Here is a 15,273-nt window from a genome sequence, read left to right on the forward strand (position 1 = left end):
CATCATACTGTATGCTGCTAGGATAGAAAAATTCTGAAATGTGACTAAGTGTAACCAAGTTTTAGCAGTTTAACTAACTGTTGAATAGTCTACATCAGACACGGATTTATCACCCACATCTGATTTCATTAGGACGTGGCATTAGAATCATTTCATCAAACAGCATTATAAATCCATGCTAAGAAGGAACCATACAATACACATGCACACACCCTGAACACTAGGCTGAAATTTTTAATTCTATCATAGTACTTCTAATGTTCCACCAAGGCTTTCTCTTTCTGGAGGTAATGTTGAAATTGAGACATTCCTTTTAAATATGCTAACAATCTTTCTTTTATACCCTTTTAAAGCAAAGAAATAGATGATAGGATCTATACAGCAGTTTATATTCATGAGAGCCACAGTGATCTGGAGGGTCCTCTTGAAAACCATATCTTCCCGACATGTTGACTTGTACAATAATTTCCGGATCATGAATTGGATGATATTTATATGGTAAGGGGAGAAGCATAACATCATCACCACTAATACAGTCAGGATTACTTTAAATGCCTTGTTAAAATGTTGTTTTCGATCCACAGAAGCACTCTCCTTCAATAACTTTCTGAGTTTCACATTTATCTGTAGATAACATACCAGTATGACACTGATTGGGGTAATATAGCAAATGACACAAGCCGCTAGCAGCAGCTGTGGCAGTTTGGGAACTTTGTCAAAGCTGAAGAATTCCATGCATGTCATAGAATTCCCTACTACTTCTGTCATTGATATTATAAGTAGTGGCATTGTCTGCACAGATGCAAGGCACCAAACCACAAGACTGATGTATTTAGCATTACGGGCCTTCCTGAATTTCCTGTACTTTGTGGCGTGCACCACAGCGATATAGCGGTCAACACTCACACAAGTCATAAAATAAATGCCAACGTAGGTATTCATATAGAAAATGAATGCAGTCAGACTGCACATCCAGTCTCCTAAAAGCCAGTTAGAATGTAAAATGTAATAGGCTATACGTCCCGGCAGAGCAAGGGTAAACAGGGCATCGGACACAACCAAGTTGGTGATGTAAATGTCAGAAGAATTGGCTTTCTTTGTTCTCTTGAGAATTAGGTAGATGGCTAAAATGTTTCCACAGGAACCGCCGATTAGCACAAGAATGTAATACACTGGAAAAAGAATCCTTTCTGTGGAAGACTGACTGATAAGTACGCAGACGTTTCCATTTACGCTAGAAGTGTTATCCCAGTGAAGATCCATAGGGGGATGGAATCATTAACACTATGAAGAATTTAAGAAAAGGAAAATTATTAGAGCAAGCAGCCAATGACGTTTCAGTCAATGTACTTTTATTTTTTCTGTGAATGCCAAGTAACAACTAACATGGCTACTATTGCAGTTTCGACGATGGTGGCCACCCAGATTTACTACAGCTGCATATCCCTGCTTAAAAGATGTCATTCAAGAGGCTTGGAAGGTGTTAACCAACTTTGCCTAGTCACAACAGTAAAAAAATAACAGAAATGTTTGAGACGCTCCAGCAAAAATCTAATTTTGGCTGCCATGTTACCCCTGCTTACCAGGCATCCCATTTCTCCATATATGGTGCCACTGCTTAGCCAATTCACACTGAGTGTGAGTACACTGGAGGTCACTTTCTTCATGTAAGGCCCTGTTTACACTACGGAATCAGCACCGAGATTCCGTGTGGAATCCTGCCTTCAATGTGTTTGAATGGGAGGTCTTGCGCACCTCCGTTCTCCATGCATCTCCGTTTAAAGAAATGATATGTCGATTCTTTAAGCGGAGAGGCCGCGAAAGCAGAGCTCACGGGGGTCCCCATGGGGGTTTCTGCACTGAATATCATCGCTGATTCCGTTGTGTGAAAGGGGCCTAAGTCTTTAAGTGTCTTATTGGGTAACACTGAAAAGGTTGCTTCTAGTCCACACAGCAAGAGCTGTGTACATCAGCACAGCAGGCAGCAAAACAGGAAAACAAAGCACCTAGTAAGCAGGGGAAAGGGCCTTTTGTTGGAAGGGTGACATAAGATTTTTGCAGGAGCAATGCTTTATAAAATAGTTTTATTAAATACATCGTAAGAAGGAAATGCTTGTAAGGATTCTGTTGGTAATGTATTATTTTGAATCAATTTGGGCTAATTTCGCAAGATTATATTAGGGGTCTCAGCTGGACAGCAACTCCAATGACCTGAACTAACAGTATCATAAGAGATCTGTTATGCCATTAGTATGGGTCATTTGATTTATTGTGCAAATTTATGCCACCATACTACTTCATAATCTAGTAAAACTAGTGTTTTACTACAAATATAAGTCCACCAGTGGTTTATTCTTACACAAAAGTTGACTACTTAAAGGAGGAGTCCAGTGAAAATTTTTATTAATGTATTGTATTGCCCCCCAAAAGGTACACAAATCCAATTATACACTTATTACGGGAAATGCTTATAAAGTGCTTTTTTCCCTGCACTTACTACTTCATCAAGGCTTCACTTCCTGGATAACATGGTGATGTCACAACCCGACTCCCAGAGCTGTGCGGTCTATGGCTGCTGGAGAGGATAATGGCAGGGGGATGCTCAGTGTCCCTCCAGTGCCCTGTGTCCCTCAGTGTCCCCCTGCCATCCTCCTCTCCAGCAGCCACAGCCCGCACAGCTCTGGGAGTCGGGTCGTGACATCACCATGTTATCCAGGAAGTGAAGCCTTGATGCAGTAGTAAGTGCAGGGAAAAAAGCACTTTATGTGCATTTCCTGTAATAAGTGTATATTGGGGATTTGTTTCACTTTCTGGGGGAAATACAATACTTTAATAACATTTTTCTATTCACTACTTTCTAATTACCTATTCTCTGATCAGCAGATCAGAGAATAGGGCCCAAAACTGACCATTTTCTGTTTCCTATCAATGAGCTTGTTACCCACTGAGGCTATGTACACACATTGGTTTGACTAGCGTTAATTAGCGCTATTTTACAGGGAATGTTTATAGTCTGTTCCTGGCTTTGGCTTCAAAAATCTGGCAGATAAACTGGTCTATTATCTGTGTGTGTAAACGCAGCCCTAGTTTGACAGGATCAATCCCTCATAAACCCATCAAAAATCTTAAGGAAATTTACATACAATGGGGATTAAACTCACAGAACTATTTTTCCCTGGATCACATTTTGACCCTTTTTTGGTTATTAGCAGCACATTTGCTATGCACCAGTCATAGGGGGTAAACCCTTAAATATAATGAATATGTGTCTTTCTGTCACACTACTTTTATTTCTCTGAGAAGGAGGAGGTGAAAGCCATCATCCCGACCTGGTAATGTGCTTTTTTTAATAGGCTGTACTGCGCTTCTTAGGTGAAAGGAGACAATTAATGGAAGAGAAAAATGTATTTAATATATTTGCTTTTTTTTCTCACCACTCTATATTTCCTCACTTGTTACTTTTTATAGGGCTGATACTTCAATCTTTCAATCTTTTTACTATTTATAGATGCATTTTAATAAATTAGAACAGCATCAAAAGTAAATCATTTCATTACTTAAAGTTTCATAAGTCATATATAGATTCATTACACAGAGAGATCTATTTTTTTTTTCTTTTAATGGCAATGACTATGGTGTACAGCTAATGAAAACTTTAAAGTTAGCAACTCAGAATATTGTGAAAAGATGCACACTGTAGACTCCTGGCATCACACTCTAATCAGCTAAACAGCACAAATCACATGCCAAGGATTTCTAAGCCATGGTCCCTGACTCTGGGTCAGTAGCCTACACAATCATGGGGGAGACTGCTGGCTCTTCAAATAAGAGTGAAATTTTACGTTTTGAAATCCTTGAGAGAGTAGAAGCAGTCCAAGCCGCTTTAAGACCAGTGCGACATTTCCATGGAGATGACTATTTCATTTTTATACCAAAGCTACCAATAACTGGTTTAATAAGGGTTATGCATGTTAAGTAAGCACCATCTAAGGGTATGTGCACACTGAGGACCTGTGGCAGATTCTGCCGCTCATCCAAGTGCTACCTCTTCACTCTCTGCCTGTGCCATAGACTCCATTCTATGGTCAGGCAGATTCTGCCGTCCGCCCGACGAATGAACGCGTTCATTCTTCGGGCGGAAGGTGGAATCTGCCTGACCATAGAATGGAGTCTATGGCACAGGCAGAGAGTGAGCGGGGGTGCTCAGGGACAAGTGGCAGAATCTGCCACAAGTCCTCTATGTGTTTTCCTCAGTGTGCACATACCCTTAAAGGGGTTATCCAGCGCTATAAAAACATGGTCTCCAGGTCAGGTGTGGTTTGCAATTAAGCTCCATTTACTTCAATGGAACTGAGTTTCAAAACCCCACCCAAACTGGAGACAACAGTAGGGGGAAAGTGGCCATGTTTTTGTAGCGCTGGATAACCCCTTTAAGCTAAAATCGCAACTATGATAGCAGGTATTGCAAATGTAAAAATGCAGGTTCATAAAGAGAACCTCCAGACATCTGGTTATTTCATTAGATGTCACAATAGAGACCAGACAAAAACTTTGTGCTGGATGTAGACATGTATATGCAAACTCAGGATTAAAAGTCAGGATTAAAAATTGTACAAGGCTTCCCAAAATAATAATGATAAATAAGTAATTTACTCCCTCCAACATCTTGCATGTAAGGAAGAAACGAGTTGACTTACCTGTAATGACAATGTCCTAACAGTAAAGCTTGAAATGTTCTCTGGTAGGAAATGTGTTATATGTGGAACTTAATGTCTCCTGATATAAATAGATTGGTTGCATGTTTCTTGTGGTTCCTTTGGCTTCCTTTCCGAATACCTCACTCTGCAAAGGAAGTAAAGAAAAGCTCACCAGTCAAACTATGCTGGGCCTTAAACTTCATTGACTGTAATTTTTATAGGTAACTGCACAGTAAAGGCTAGGTTAACACTGTGTTCTTGTTGTCTGTTTAACCTACATGTTTAATGGAAAAAAATGGATACGGCTTCATGCTATACTACAGGACTAACATCATAAAAAAATAAAAATAAAAAACAGATCAAAATGGATCCAATTTTAAATTTTTTTTTTTAGATGTGGTTGACCATGTTTCTCTATACGTTAAAATGAAACAAAACTAAAACTGATACAGTGAAAGGCATGTATAAATGCAGTGTGAACCTAACTGAACTCTTCTCTTGGGATCCATGGTGACCTATGCTTGGGTGTTACATCTGCTGCGGCGAACCATAACCCTGGGATCACACAGCAATTACATCAGCTGCAGCAGTTGTCTGCCATGTTGCAACAACTCCTCATTGCTCAATAGGTCCAATCTGCACCTCCCTTGCCCACAGCATCGCATTTGGTGCTACCGTCAAAATATGATAGAGACTCCAAGATGTAAAGGGGCTTTGTCTCACAGTGCACTATGCATATAGAGCTCATGGACAACCAGTTCACCACAGAAAGCTACAAAGTGGTGTTTGTCATCAGTCTTCGTTCGGGGAAGGCTTTGGCCTGGGCTATGCCTCTGTGGGACTGAGATGATCCAGTCACCACCAATCTCCAAGCCTTTTTGTCGAAATTCCGGTGTGTGTTTGAGGAGCCTGCATGAGCATCTTCTGAGGAGACCGCTATTCTCTTTTCTTTGGCAAGGGGACTCTTCCGTTATAGACTGTGCAGTGCAGTTCCAAACTCAAGGAACTGCCCCTCAAGGAAAGGTTTATCCTCTCTTTGATTCCAGAGTCTGAAGCCATACAGTGCCTTCATCAAGGAGAAACTGCAGTAAGGCTTCATCCGCAAGTCTTCAGCTGGTGCTAGGTTTTTACTTCTCCAGAAGAAGAACAGGTTCTTCATCTGTGTATCGACTACCGAGGTCTTAACAAGGTGACACCCTGCCCTTGATCCCAGAACTATTTGGTCATCTTCGTGACGCTCTTATCTTCATGAATCTGTACCTGCAGGGCACATACAATTTGATCCTAACCTGTAAAGATGATGACTAGAAGACAGCTTCAACACCAAAGATTGGCACTTTGAGTACCTGGTCATGCCCTTTTGGTTATGGAACGATCCCGCGGTCTTCCAGGAATTCGTCAATGACATCTTCTGTAAACTCTTTTACACCTGTGTCATTGTGTGCCTGGACAACATTCTAATTTACTCACCTGATCTGCAAATGCATTTAGCCCATGTATGACAAGGCGTGAGAAGCTTAAGAGTGAATCGTGGTCTGCAGATGGATCCAGCTAAGCTGTTGGAGGTATTTTAGTGGTCACATCCCGTAGACTTCAAGCTAGACTACGGTTCCTAGGTTTCCCCAATTACTGTTGACAGTTTATACCGCACTTTTCCATCCTGGTCATGTCGATTGTGGCCTTACTAAGAAGAACGCAAACCCAAAGCAATGGCTGGTCAAGGCTGTCCGCCTTTGCTTCTGCTCCAATTCTGTCTCACCCGGACCCTGCCAGGCCATTCTTCTTGGAGGTGAATGCCACTTTTATTGGGGCTGGAACAGTCCTCACCCAGAAGAATCCTTTAGGGAAGACTAAGACGTGTGGCTTTTTTTCTAAGACCTTCTCTCCTGTTGAGCGGAATTACACTATTGGAGATCAAGTTGGCTCTTGAGAAATGGCAAAATCTCTTGGAAGGGGCAAATCATCATGTTACCATCTACAGGGATCATAAGAACCTCCTCTATCTTCAGACAGCTCAGCATCTTAATCTGAGACAAGCCAGGTGGTCACTCTTCTTCTCCAGGTTCAACTTTGTCATTCACTTTCGACCAGCAGAGAAAAATTTGAAAGCCAATGCTGTCTCTCATGCTTCTGATGTTCTTGGTAAGGAAGACACCCCATGCCACATCATTCCACCAAAACATTTAGTGTCTGTGACCACCTCGGTTCTTCAGAATGTCCCACCTGGCAAGACTTATGTGCATCCAGTGCTCAGAAGGAGAATTCTGAAATGGGGTCATGCTACCTTGGTTGCAAGGCATCCTGGAGTCCAAAAAAAAATGGGCAGTTGATCTCCTGACATTACTAGTGGTCAAGTCTTTTCAAGGATGTCAAGGACTATGTGGTTTCTTGCACCACCTGTCCCCAACACAAGACTTCCCATTTAAAACTGGCAAGTCTGCTCCAGTCTTTGCCTATTTTGGATCACCCTTGGGCGCATATTGCCTTGGACTTGGTTACTGACCTTCCTGATTTAGCAGGTAACACTGTCATCTGGGTGATCACAGACTGTTTTTCTAAAATATCCCATTTTGTGCCTCATTATCTTGCCAGTCTTTTCCTCCAGCACATCTTCTGGCTGCATGGACTACCACAACATATTGTTTCTGATTGGGACCTCAATTCATTTCAAAGTTTTGGTGTGCCCTCTGTTCCCAACTCCAGGTGCAGTTAGACTTTTCTTCGGCCTTCTACCCTGAGACTAACAGGCAAGTTAAGAGAGTCAATCAGGTCCTAGGAAATGATCTCTGCCGTTTTGTCTCTGCTCGCGAGGACAATTGGTCAAGTCTGCTTCCATGGGCAGAATTATCTTATTACCATCTGGATTTGAGTTCCACAGGCAAATCTCCATTCTTCATTGTCTATGGATGACACCCTCATCATCCGCTGCCTTTGTCTACATCCTCTTAAGTGCAAGCTGTGGACAAAGTCAAGGACTTTGTATACATTTTGAAACAGACGTGCCAATCTCGATTACATGTATCTGGTCGGATGAAGTCTCTGGCAGACAAGAAGAGGAGACCAGCCATAACCTTTGCTCCCGGTGAGAAAGTCTGGTTATCTGCCAAATATATTTGGTTGAAAATTCCTAGCTACAGTGTCAAACAGTGTCTCTATAGGAAGGGCTTGCGCGCCTCTGCTTTTGCCGATCTCCGCTCAAAGAATTTACATGTTCTCCTTTCACAGCATTTACTGTACCTAGTAGGGGACAAAGAGGGGAGATTTTACCTAGTTGGAGGCACTGAGGGAATGCTTACCTTCTGTTGTGCAGTGCTTACTTTTACTATTACCGTTTGGGGTGGTGCACAGAGGAAACATACAGTATTTCTCCTTCTCAGGGGCACTTTTTCCTAGTTTGGGACTAGAGAGAACACTATTATAATGTGAGGGATACAAAGGAGCACTATTAGGGCCCTATTCCACAGTAACGATAATCGGCCGCATCGGCCCCATTTGGCCCGATTCGGCCGATTATGGTTCGGTGAAATAGAGAGAACGATCAGCCGATGATCGTGTCATCGGCTGATCGTTCATTTAGGGCCAGACCTAAAATCATCGTTCCCCCACCACGTATCGCTACGGTTGAATAGTGGTCCGAGGCGGGCGATCGACGATTGCAAGCAGCAGCAGCATCATCATCATACATTACCTGTCAGGTCTTCTCTGCGGTGTCTTCATCCCCGGCGCTCTAGCTTCAGAATGGCCGGTCAGCTGACAGAGTGCCGCGGCCTGTGATTGGATGAGTGGGGCCTGTCAGCTGACCGGCCATTCTGAAGATAGAGCGCGCGTTACCCGGGGATGAAGACAGCGCAGAGAAGACCTGACAGGTAATGTATGATGCTGCAAGCGCTGCAAGGACATCGGTAACGATGTCCCTGCAGCCCTCGCTCAACGATCATCGGGCCGTGGAATAGGCCCAGTAAACAAGCGGCGATCTAGCAGATCGCCGCTCGTTTACATCGTTGATCTGGCCCTCCTCAGCCCGTGGAATAGGACCCTTAATTTCTTAAGAAAGAGAAGGTACATTACATTCTGGGGGGCACAGAGAGGCACTTTTACCTTTTGGGATGCAAAAGAGCCACCATTATCTAGTGGGGGGATGGGGTACCATTGCCTAATAAAAGGCATAGAGGGAGCACTATTATCATATGAGGGCCACAGGGTGGGCACTATTACCTAAAATACTGAAAAACTCTTTTAACTCACAAAGGAAAGCATTTCATACAGAAAACAGAAACATTAATTTATTGAAAAGTCTCTTTAAAACTGGGGATTAGGATTAAGATAGAAATATGATTTAAAAGGGTACCCTGAATTTTCTTTTTCTTTTAATTTTCATTTTTACTTTGTAATAAAACTTCATTAAAATAAATGTATTGTTTTTAATCTACCCTTTAACTTCCTTTGAGTGGAAGCAGTAAGGGGCCACACAGGCCCCCCTTTTGCCATAATTTGTGTCGGAAACTGCAACATACAGAACAAGGTCCCGTTCCCCTTGTGTTCTGTATATTTTTACAGTACCCGAGGGAAGCTGTCCGACATGATTGCTGTGTGCGACAGTGTCTACACAGCGAACGTTGATTGCTTTCACCTCTTGCTCTGCTAATGGCTCTAGATGAGTGAGCAGTGAAAACAATCACGCTTGCTTTGGGGAGGCTGCCACACACAGCGATATTTCACATATCTAGTGGATATGTAATAAATGTTAGATTAGTTGGGATCTGACTGCTGGAACCCCCACTAATTAGCAAAATGGGGGACCTCAAGTCTCCATTCTCCCAGCCACAAAATTGCGCTGTGCCCAGTGACGTAGCTATAGGGGTCACACTTGCGAACAGACCCCACAACAGCTTGCTGGTTTTTAGATGCAGGACAGAAGAGATCTAAGGAGACTGAGGGCAGGGGGACCCCCAGCACACTTGCACATTACGCCGGTAGCCATCCACTAGTGTCAGAAAGGAGGAGGGACAAAGCGAGCAGGAGAAAGCCTTGTAGTTAACCCCTCCCCCATCAGGATGCCACTAGTATTCTAGTTAACTCCTCCACCACTAGGATGCCCCTAGTTTTGTAGTTAACCCCACCCCCACACACACACACACTCTCCAAAAGGGACCCCTTTTATCGGAAAATGCCCCTAGTTAGACATTTATAATATTAGACAACAGGGCAGAATAGAGTACATGTTTTCATGTGAGTTTTGTAACTGATGATGTAGGCCGGGCTCATGAATGATATAAATCCCCCACTACCGGTACAGTATTTACAGCAGTGATTTCCACAGGCTGCTAAAATGAACCTAAACCTTCTCCTACGCATTAACTCAAAGAGCTGCATGTCATAGTAGTTTTACTTCCCGTAACATCTTCCTCATTGTAAGAGACAGAACCCAGCAAGTTCTATATTTCTAGCTCACGTTACAGAATAAGGCAACTTCAATCAGCCTTGTCTTACCTCAACTTATCTCTACCACAGAAGAAAGACTTCTACTTGAAGGCTTTTGGGAGTATCCTGCCCTGTTCTGTAAAGAAAAAGATAGGCTCAGAATAATAGATGTCATTGTCCTCTGGAAGAATAGTTATACTACTAGTGTCATTCTCACGCCTATGGCTACTATGTGGGCATGTCATGGTATAGGTCAGAATACCTGTTTGACTGTATCCTGGCATTTACTCATGGCATATAGCCAAACATGATGTGAACAGTCCCTAATAAAGATTACTGACTAGAGATGAGCGAACCGGGTTCGGGTTTGAGTCCATCCCAACCCGAATGATCGGCATTTGATTAGCGGGGGCTGCTGAACTTGGATAAACCTCTAAGGTTGTCTGGAAAACATGGATACTGCCAATGACTATATCCGTGTTTTCTACATAGCCTTAGGGCTTTATCCAACTTCAGCAGCCACCGCTAATCAAATGCCGAAAGTTAGGGTTCAGATGGACTCGAGCATGCTCAAGGTTCGCTCATCTCTATTACTGACACATATGCAGCAGACCAAATAGATATTATGTGATGTGTGGGTTGTGTGCCACTTCCCAATTTTCACACCAAACCATACCTTTTCACGAATATAGTATACTTTTAGCTGGCAGTTAGAGCCTCAGGCTCAGTATTGGAGTCAGTTAATATTTATCCAAAGCATCTTTAGCAATGGAGGTGGTGTGTGTGTGTGTGTGTGTGTGTGTGGGGGGGGGGTTTGGTGGGTGATGGCAGATATTGTACGTGGGCTGGTGGGGATTGTGTGCCACAGCTGCTTATTATTCCTAGTCTGGCCCTGGCTGGGGCCCTTGGTTCCCAGGGTAAATCTATAGTAAACTAACGGCTACAGTATATTCTCCCAATATTAGATACTATGCTAGTACATATACAAGAGTAATCTGAGATTTTCAATGCAAGAAACAATAGAAACAGATTTTCCCCCTATTTGTAGCTAAATATCATGTATCTGTTTTTAAAGTGATCACTCTCATAATGAAAAATATTGGAAGCTGTGACTGATTAGACATAAAATCATTCTCCCTGTGACCATTTACGCAAAGTGGCCATTTCTAGACTTGCATCCATTGAGTAGTATTGGACAGATTTCACAATCACATATCTGCAACAGTAAAAGGAGTGTAGAAGTAAATAACCTTATCACTGGAGATGAGCAAATCTCAAACACACTCAAGTTTATATGAACCCGACTGCTCTGCATTTGATTACCAATGGCTGAAGAAGCTGGATACAGCCCTAGGGAGTCCTGAAAGACATGCATACAGCCTTAGTCTATGTTCTCACTACATAAGTTCCGCAGAAATCACGTCTGTAGTTACAACGGCCGTGATTTCTGCGGTACTTACGTAGTGCTGCAGGCTGAGGGAATCCCAGAAGGATTCCACACAGTATTTTTGCTCAGTATATTTGGTCAGTATTTTGCAACCAAAATCAGGAGTGGATTGAAAACACAGTAAGGCTATGTTCACACACTGTTGAAATTGAGTGGATGTCCGCCATTTAATGGCAAAAAAATTGCTTATATTTTAAAACATCAGACGTTATTTGCCATTAAATAACGGCCCTCCAGTGGCGTAGCAACCGTGGCCGCAGCGTTCGCCGCCGCGACCGGTCCGCTACCAAGGGGGGGGGCCTTGCTGCTAACGCGCGGCTCCCGTCTCTGCCTCGGTGATCTCTGTGCGCGCTGGGGAAGTAAGTACTTCCGGCGCAGGATGCGTCGATAATAAGCGCCCCCGTGCCGGAAGTAACATCCCCAGCGCGCAAAGAGATCACTGATGTATGTGCTGCCGGGGATGGGACGGGAGCCGCGTGTTAGATGACAGCCAGACCGGACTGCAGGAGGAGAGAGACACAGCGGGGGGGTATTAGGGGGCGAGTTGTCAGGCGAGTTGTGTTTTTGTTTTTTGTTTTTCTCCACAGACATGGGGGACCATCTATAAGGGGGATACATGGGGGGGACCATCTATAAGGGGGATACAGGGGGGCCATCTATAAGGGGGATACATGGGGGACCATCTATAAGGGGAATACAGGGGGACCCATCTATAAAGGGGATACATGGGGGACCATCCATAAGGGGGATAACATGGGGGGGCATCTATAAGGGAGATAACATGGGGGCCATCTATAAGGGGAATAACATGGTGGGCCATCTATCTGGGTGACAACACAGGGGGGCATCTATAAGGGGAACTACATGTGGGTTCATGCAATAGGGCATGTACTATAGTGGACCACACAGAGGGGGCATATACTGGGGGGTCACATAGAGTCAGCTTACCCACTAAATGAGGGTGTAAAGGGGCCAATACAGATGTGCAGTGTGTATAGAGATGAGGATGGTGCCAGAGTGAGGAGCCTAATATGTCTGTCTGGCAGATTCTGTGGATTCTTGGCTCGGAGAAATTTTAATGACGGCCCAGGACAGATGGAGAAGATGAAAAGGGAAGAACTCCGATCAGAGAAGACGTCCCCTGTAAGTCACTAAAAATATCTGCACTGTGATGTATATGGAGTAGAGAATCGTGTGTAGCTGCGTCTAGCTCTAAATGACTGTATGAGGTGATAGTGATATGTGTACAGTGGATTATTCAGTAGCAGCAGTGACATTAGTCCGTATGTGGTGGTGTTATTCAGTATGTGGTGGTTTTATTTGTTACTTGTAATCTGGTACTGTGTTTTATTGGATTTAGTATACTGGATTTGGTCAGTAACAATATGGCGATGATAGTAGTGGTTGTGGTGTGATGGTTATATTTCCCCCTTGTGTACTGGTATTATTGGCAATATTGGTCTCAGTATTCAGGGTTTGGTTAGTGACAGTATGGCGGTAATATGCTGGTATTATTGGTAATATCAGTCGATATATATATACACACACACACACAACTAGCATTGCTTGGTCGAGGAAGGGGGGGGGGGGCAAGTTGACCTCTTGCACCAGGGCCCAGGAGACATTAGCTACGCCCCTGCGGCCATCCACTCAATTTCAACAGTGTGTGAACATAGCCTTACTTTGTTTTCAATCCACTCCTGGTTTTGGTTGCAAAATACTGACCAAAGTTCTGTGTGCCATAGGCTGTATTGCTCATCTCTACTTATCTCATACATAGTATTTCTGTCAGTCTTTTGTTCAATCTTTTTTCAACCAAAACCTGAAGTCGGTAGAAAAAAACAGAAACTGTGCAAATCTTTCCATTATAATTTTGCCCTGTCAGTTCTACTCCTGATTTTGGTTGAAAAAATACTTACCAAAAGACTGATGGAAATACTATGTGTGATACAGCTCATGGCTATGTTCCCACTAATTAATGTAATGTTCTTCCCCGCCTTCTAAGAGCCATAGGGCTTTTATTTTTCCACCTACAGGGCTGGTTGGGAAGTCATTTTTTGCGCCACAATCTCTAGTTTTTGTTAATATATTGGTGTAACTGAAATTTTTTTATAGCTTTTTATTTTTTTTCCTTCTGATTTATAATTTAAAAAAATCAGCAATCCTGCCGTTCACCGCGCGTGAACAATAATGTAATATCTTAATAGATGGGACAATTTAGCACGCTACGATATATATCTATTTATTTTATTTTTTAACCAAGTGTAGAGTGGACACAGCACTCCTAGTGTCCAATGCAGTTGGTGCCAGCGGTCTATACCCGTAAGGACCGTGAGTAAAGATATACACAAAACGAAGAAAGTGACCGCAGCACTCCAGGAAATAGTATTCAAACTGTGAACTTTATTCCTCCCACAAAGTGCATTCGCAACGTTTCAGCTCATTCAATATGAGCTTTTTTCAAGCTGTGCAATATACATGTGTTTCAACAAGCTTTATATAGCTACATAGTAAACTCACACACAAATCAGGTGATCACTTCAATTAGTTAGAAAACATGTGAAATCAGCATTCGGTGATATAATACATAAAAAAAATACAAATAGAGACATGCGTGTTAGGAGACAGGACATTGCCTATCATTATATACATACAGTGTAGTTGTGCAATGTAAAAACGTCCATAAAGCGTACAACTAGAGGCAGGAGGGATGATCACTCACCAGATGACGTCATTCGGCCAGACCAAAACAAAACAAACACCACGAGGCTTGTATACGCTTTGAGAGAACTCAGTGTGTGGTGAATAGCGTTGCGCATGCGCCAAGAAAAAACTGACTCATATTGAATATGTGGCAGAGTCAGATAGGCGCAGAGGCAGCATGTGGAAGATGACGTGGCTCCTACGTGCTGATAGGATCGGCTCTGTGCTTCCAAGGTAACCTAGGTAACTCGACGCTGTTGCCAGTCTTCACAGGGTATTAACCCATTCCAGGTTCACAGCATAATAGTAGTCGCCTTATAAGAATCATAATGGTCTAGGAAACAAGGTCCAATAGTCGGGCGGGTTCCTGCAAAGGGCTGTGCCCTAGGACCAATGTCACCCCGAGACTGTTCCTGAACTGAAGTCCAAGATCAAGGGGTGTAGCAATTCCTGTGTAGACCTCATCCCTGGGACTCCAATCTGTTCACTGGGTCTATACCGGCACGTCTGGTATATCCGTTGGAAACCGTACCACTGCCGTAGCCACTAACGCAAGGTGTAAATATGAATTAAAAGAAATATAGAAGATGTAATTTGGCCAAGACGTTCATCATAAGAGTGTCCCACTCTGCTTCACAAGAATACACCTTGAATCTATACAAAAACAGAAAAAACGTCATTTTAAGTAATGAGAATGTAATCTTAGAAAAAAAGAATAGAAAAACACATTTATAATAGGTAACAGTTAAATCTGAGGAAAACAGCAACAGGAGTCCACGGTACAAAGAGATAATAGTAAATTATTTCAAAGTAGTTATTTGCAATAGCTGGGCAAAATTTTGAAATCTGCATTCAGTCCATTAGGTCTTAGTGTGTTGAAAGTATCAATCCAATATAGCTCTCTTCTTTTTAACATCGCATGTCTATTGCCTTCCCTAGGTGGCACCAACACCCGCTCCAAAATGACAGCCCTCAAATCCTCCTCGCAATGACCCTTTTCCACAA

The 15,273-nt window shown here is 43.0% G+C and overlaps 1 protein-coding gene across 2 annotated transcripts; it reads right to left on the bottom strand.

The window, feature by feature from the left end:
* Nucleotides 1–216: 216 nt before the first annotated feature.
* On the bottom strand, nt 217–14,577 carry LOC138793673 (G-protein coupled receptor 183-like). Of its 2 annotated transcripts, XM_069972349.1 has the most exons (5): nt 14,288–14,577; nt 10,188–10,254; nt 7,994–8,097; nt 4,698–4,842; nt 217–1,284 (listed from the first exon to the last, which is right to left on the bottom strand). In XM_069972349.1, the coding sequence occupies exon 5, from the start codon at nt 1,261–1,263 to the stop codon at nt 244–246; it is 1,020 nt and encodes a 339-aa protein (XP_069828450.1). In that variant the 5' UTR covers nt 1,264–1,284; nt 4,698–4,842; nt 7,994–8,097; nt 10,188–10,254; nt 14,288–14,577; the 3' UTR covers nt 217–243. The 2 variants fall into 2 exon arrangements, with proteins under 2 accessions (XP_069828450.1, XP_069828451.1); XM_069972350.1 differs by lacking the exon at nt 7,994–8,097.
* Nucleotides 14,578–15,273: the final 696 nt, after the last annotated feature.

Source organism: Dendropsophus ebraccatus, chromosome 5 (genome assembly GCF_027789765.1).
Source record: "Dendropsophus ebraccatus isolate aDenEbr1 chromosome 5, aDenEbr1.pat, whole genome shotgun sequence".
In the NCBI taxonomy this organism is placed as follows: Eukaryota; Metazoa; Chordata; class Amphibia; order Anura; family Hylidae; genus Dendropsophus; species Dendropsophus ebraccatus.

Bases quoted from the DNA above. Each gene is read 5' to 3' on its own strand.
- LOC138793673 (XM_069972350.1), bottom strand. From the start codon at position 1,263: ATGGATCTTCACTGGGATAACACTTCTAGCGTAAATGGAAACGTCTGC.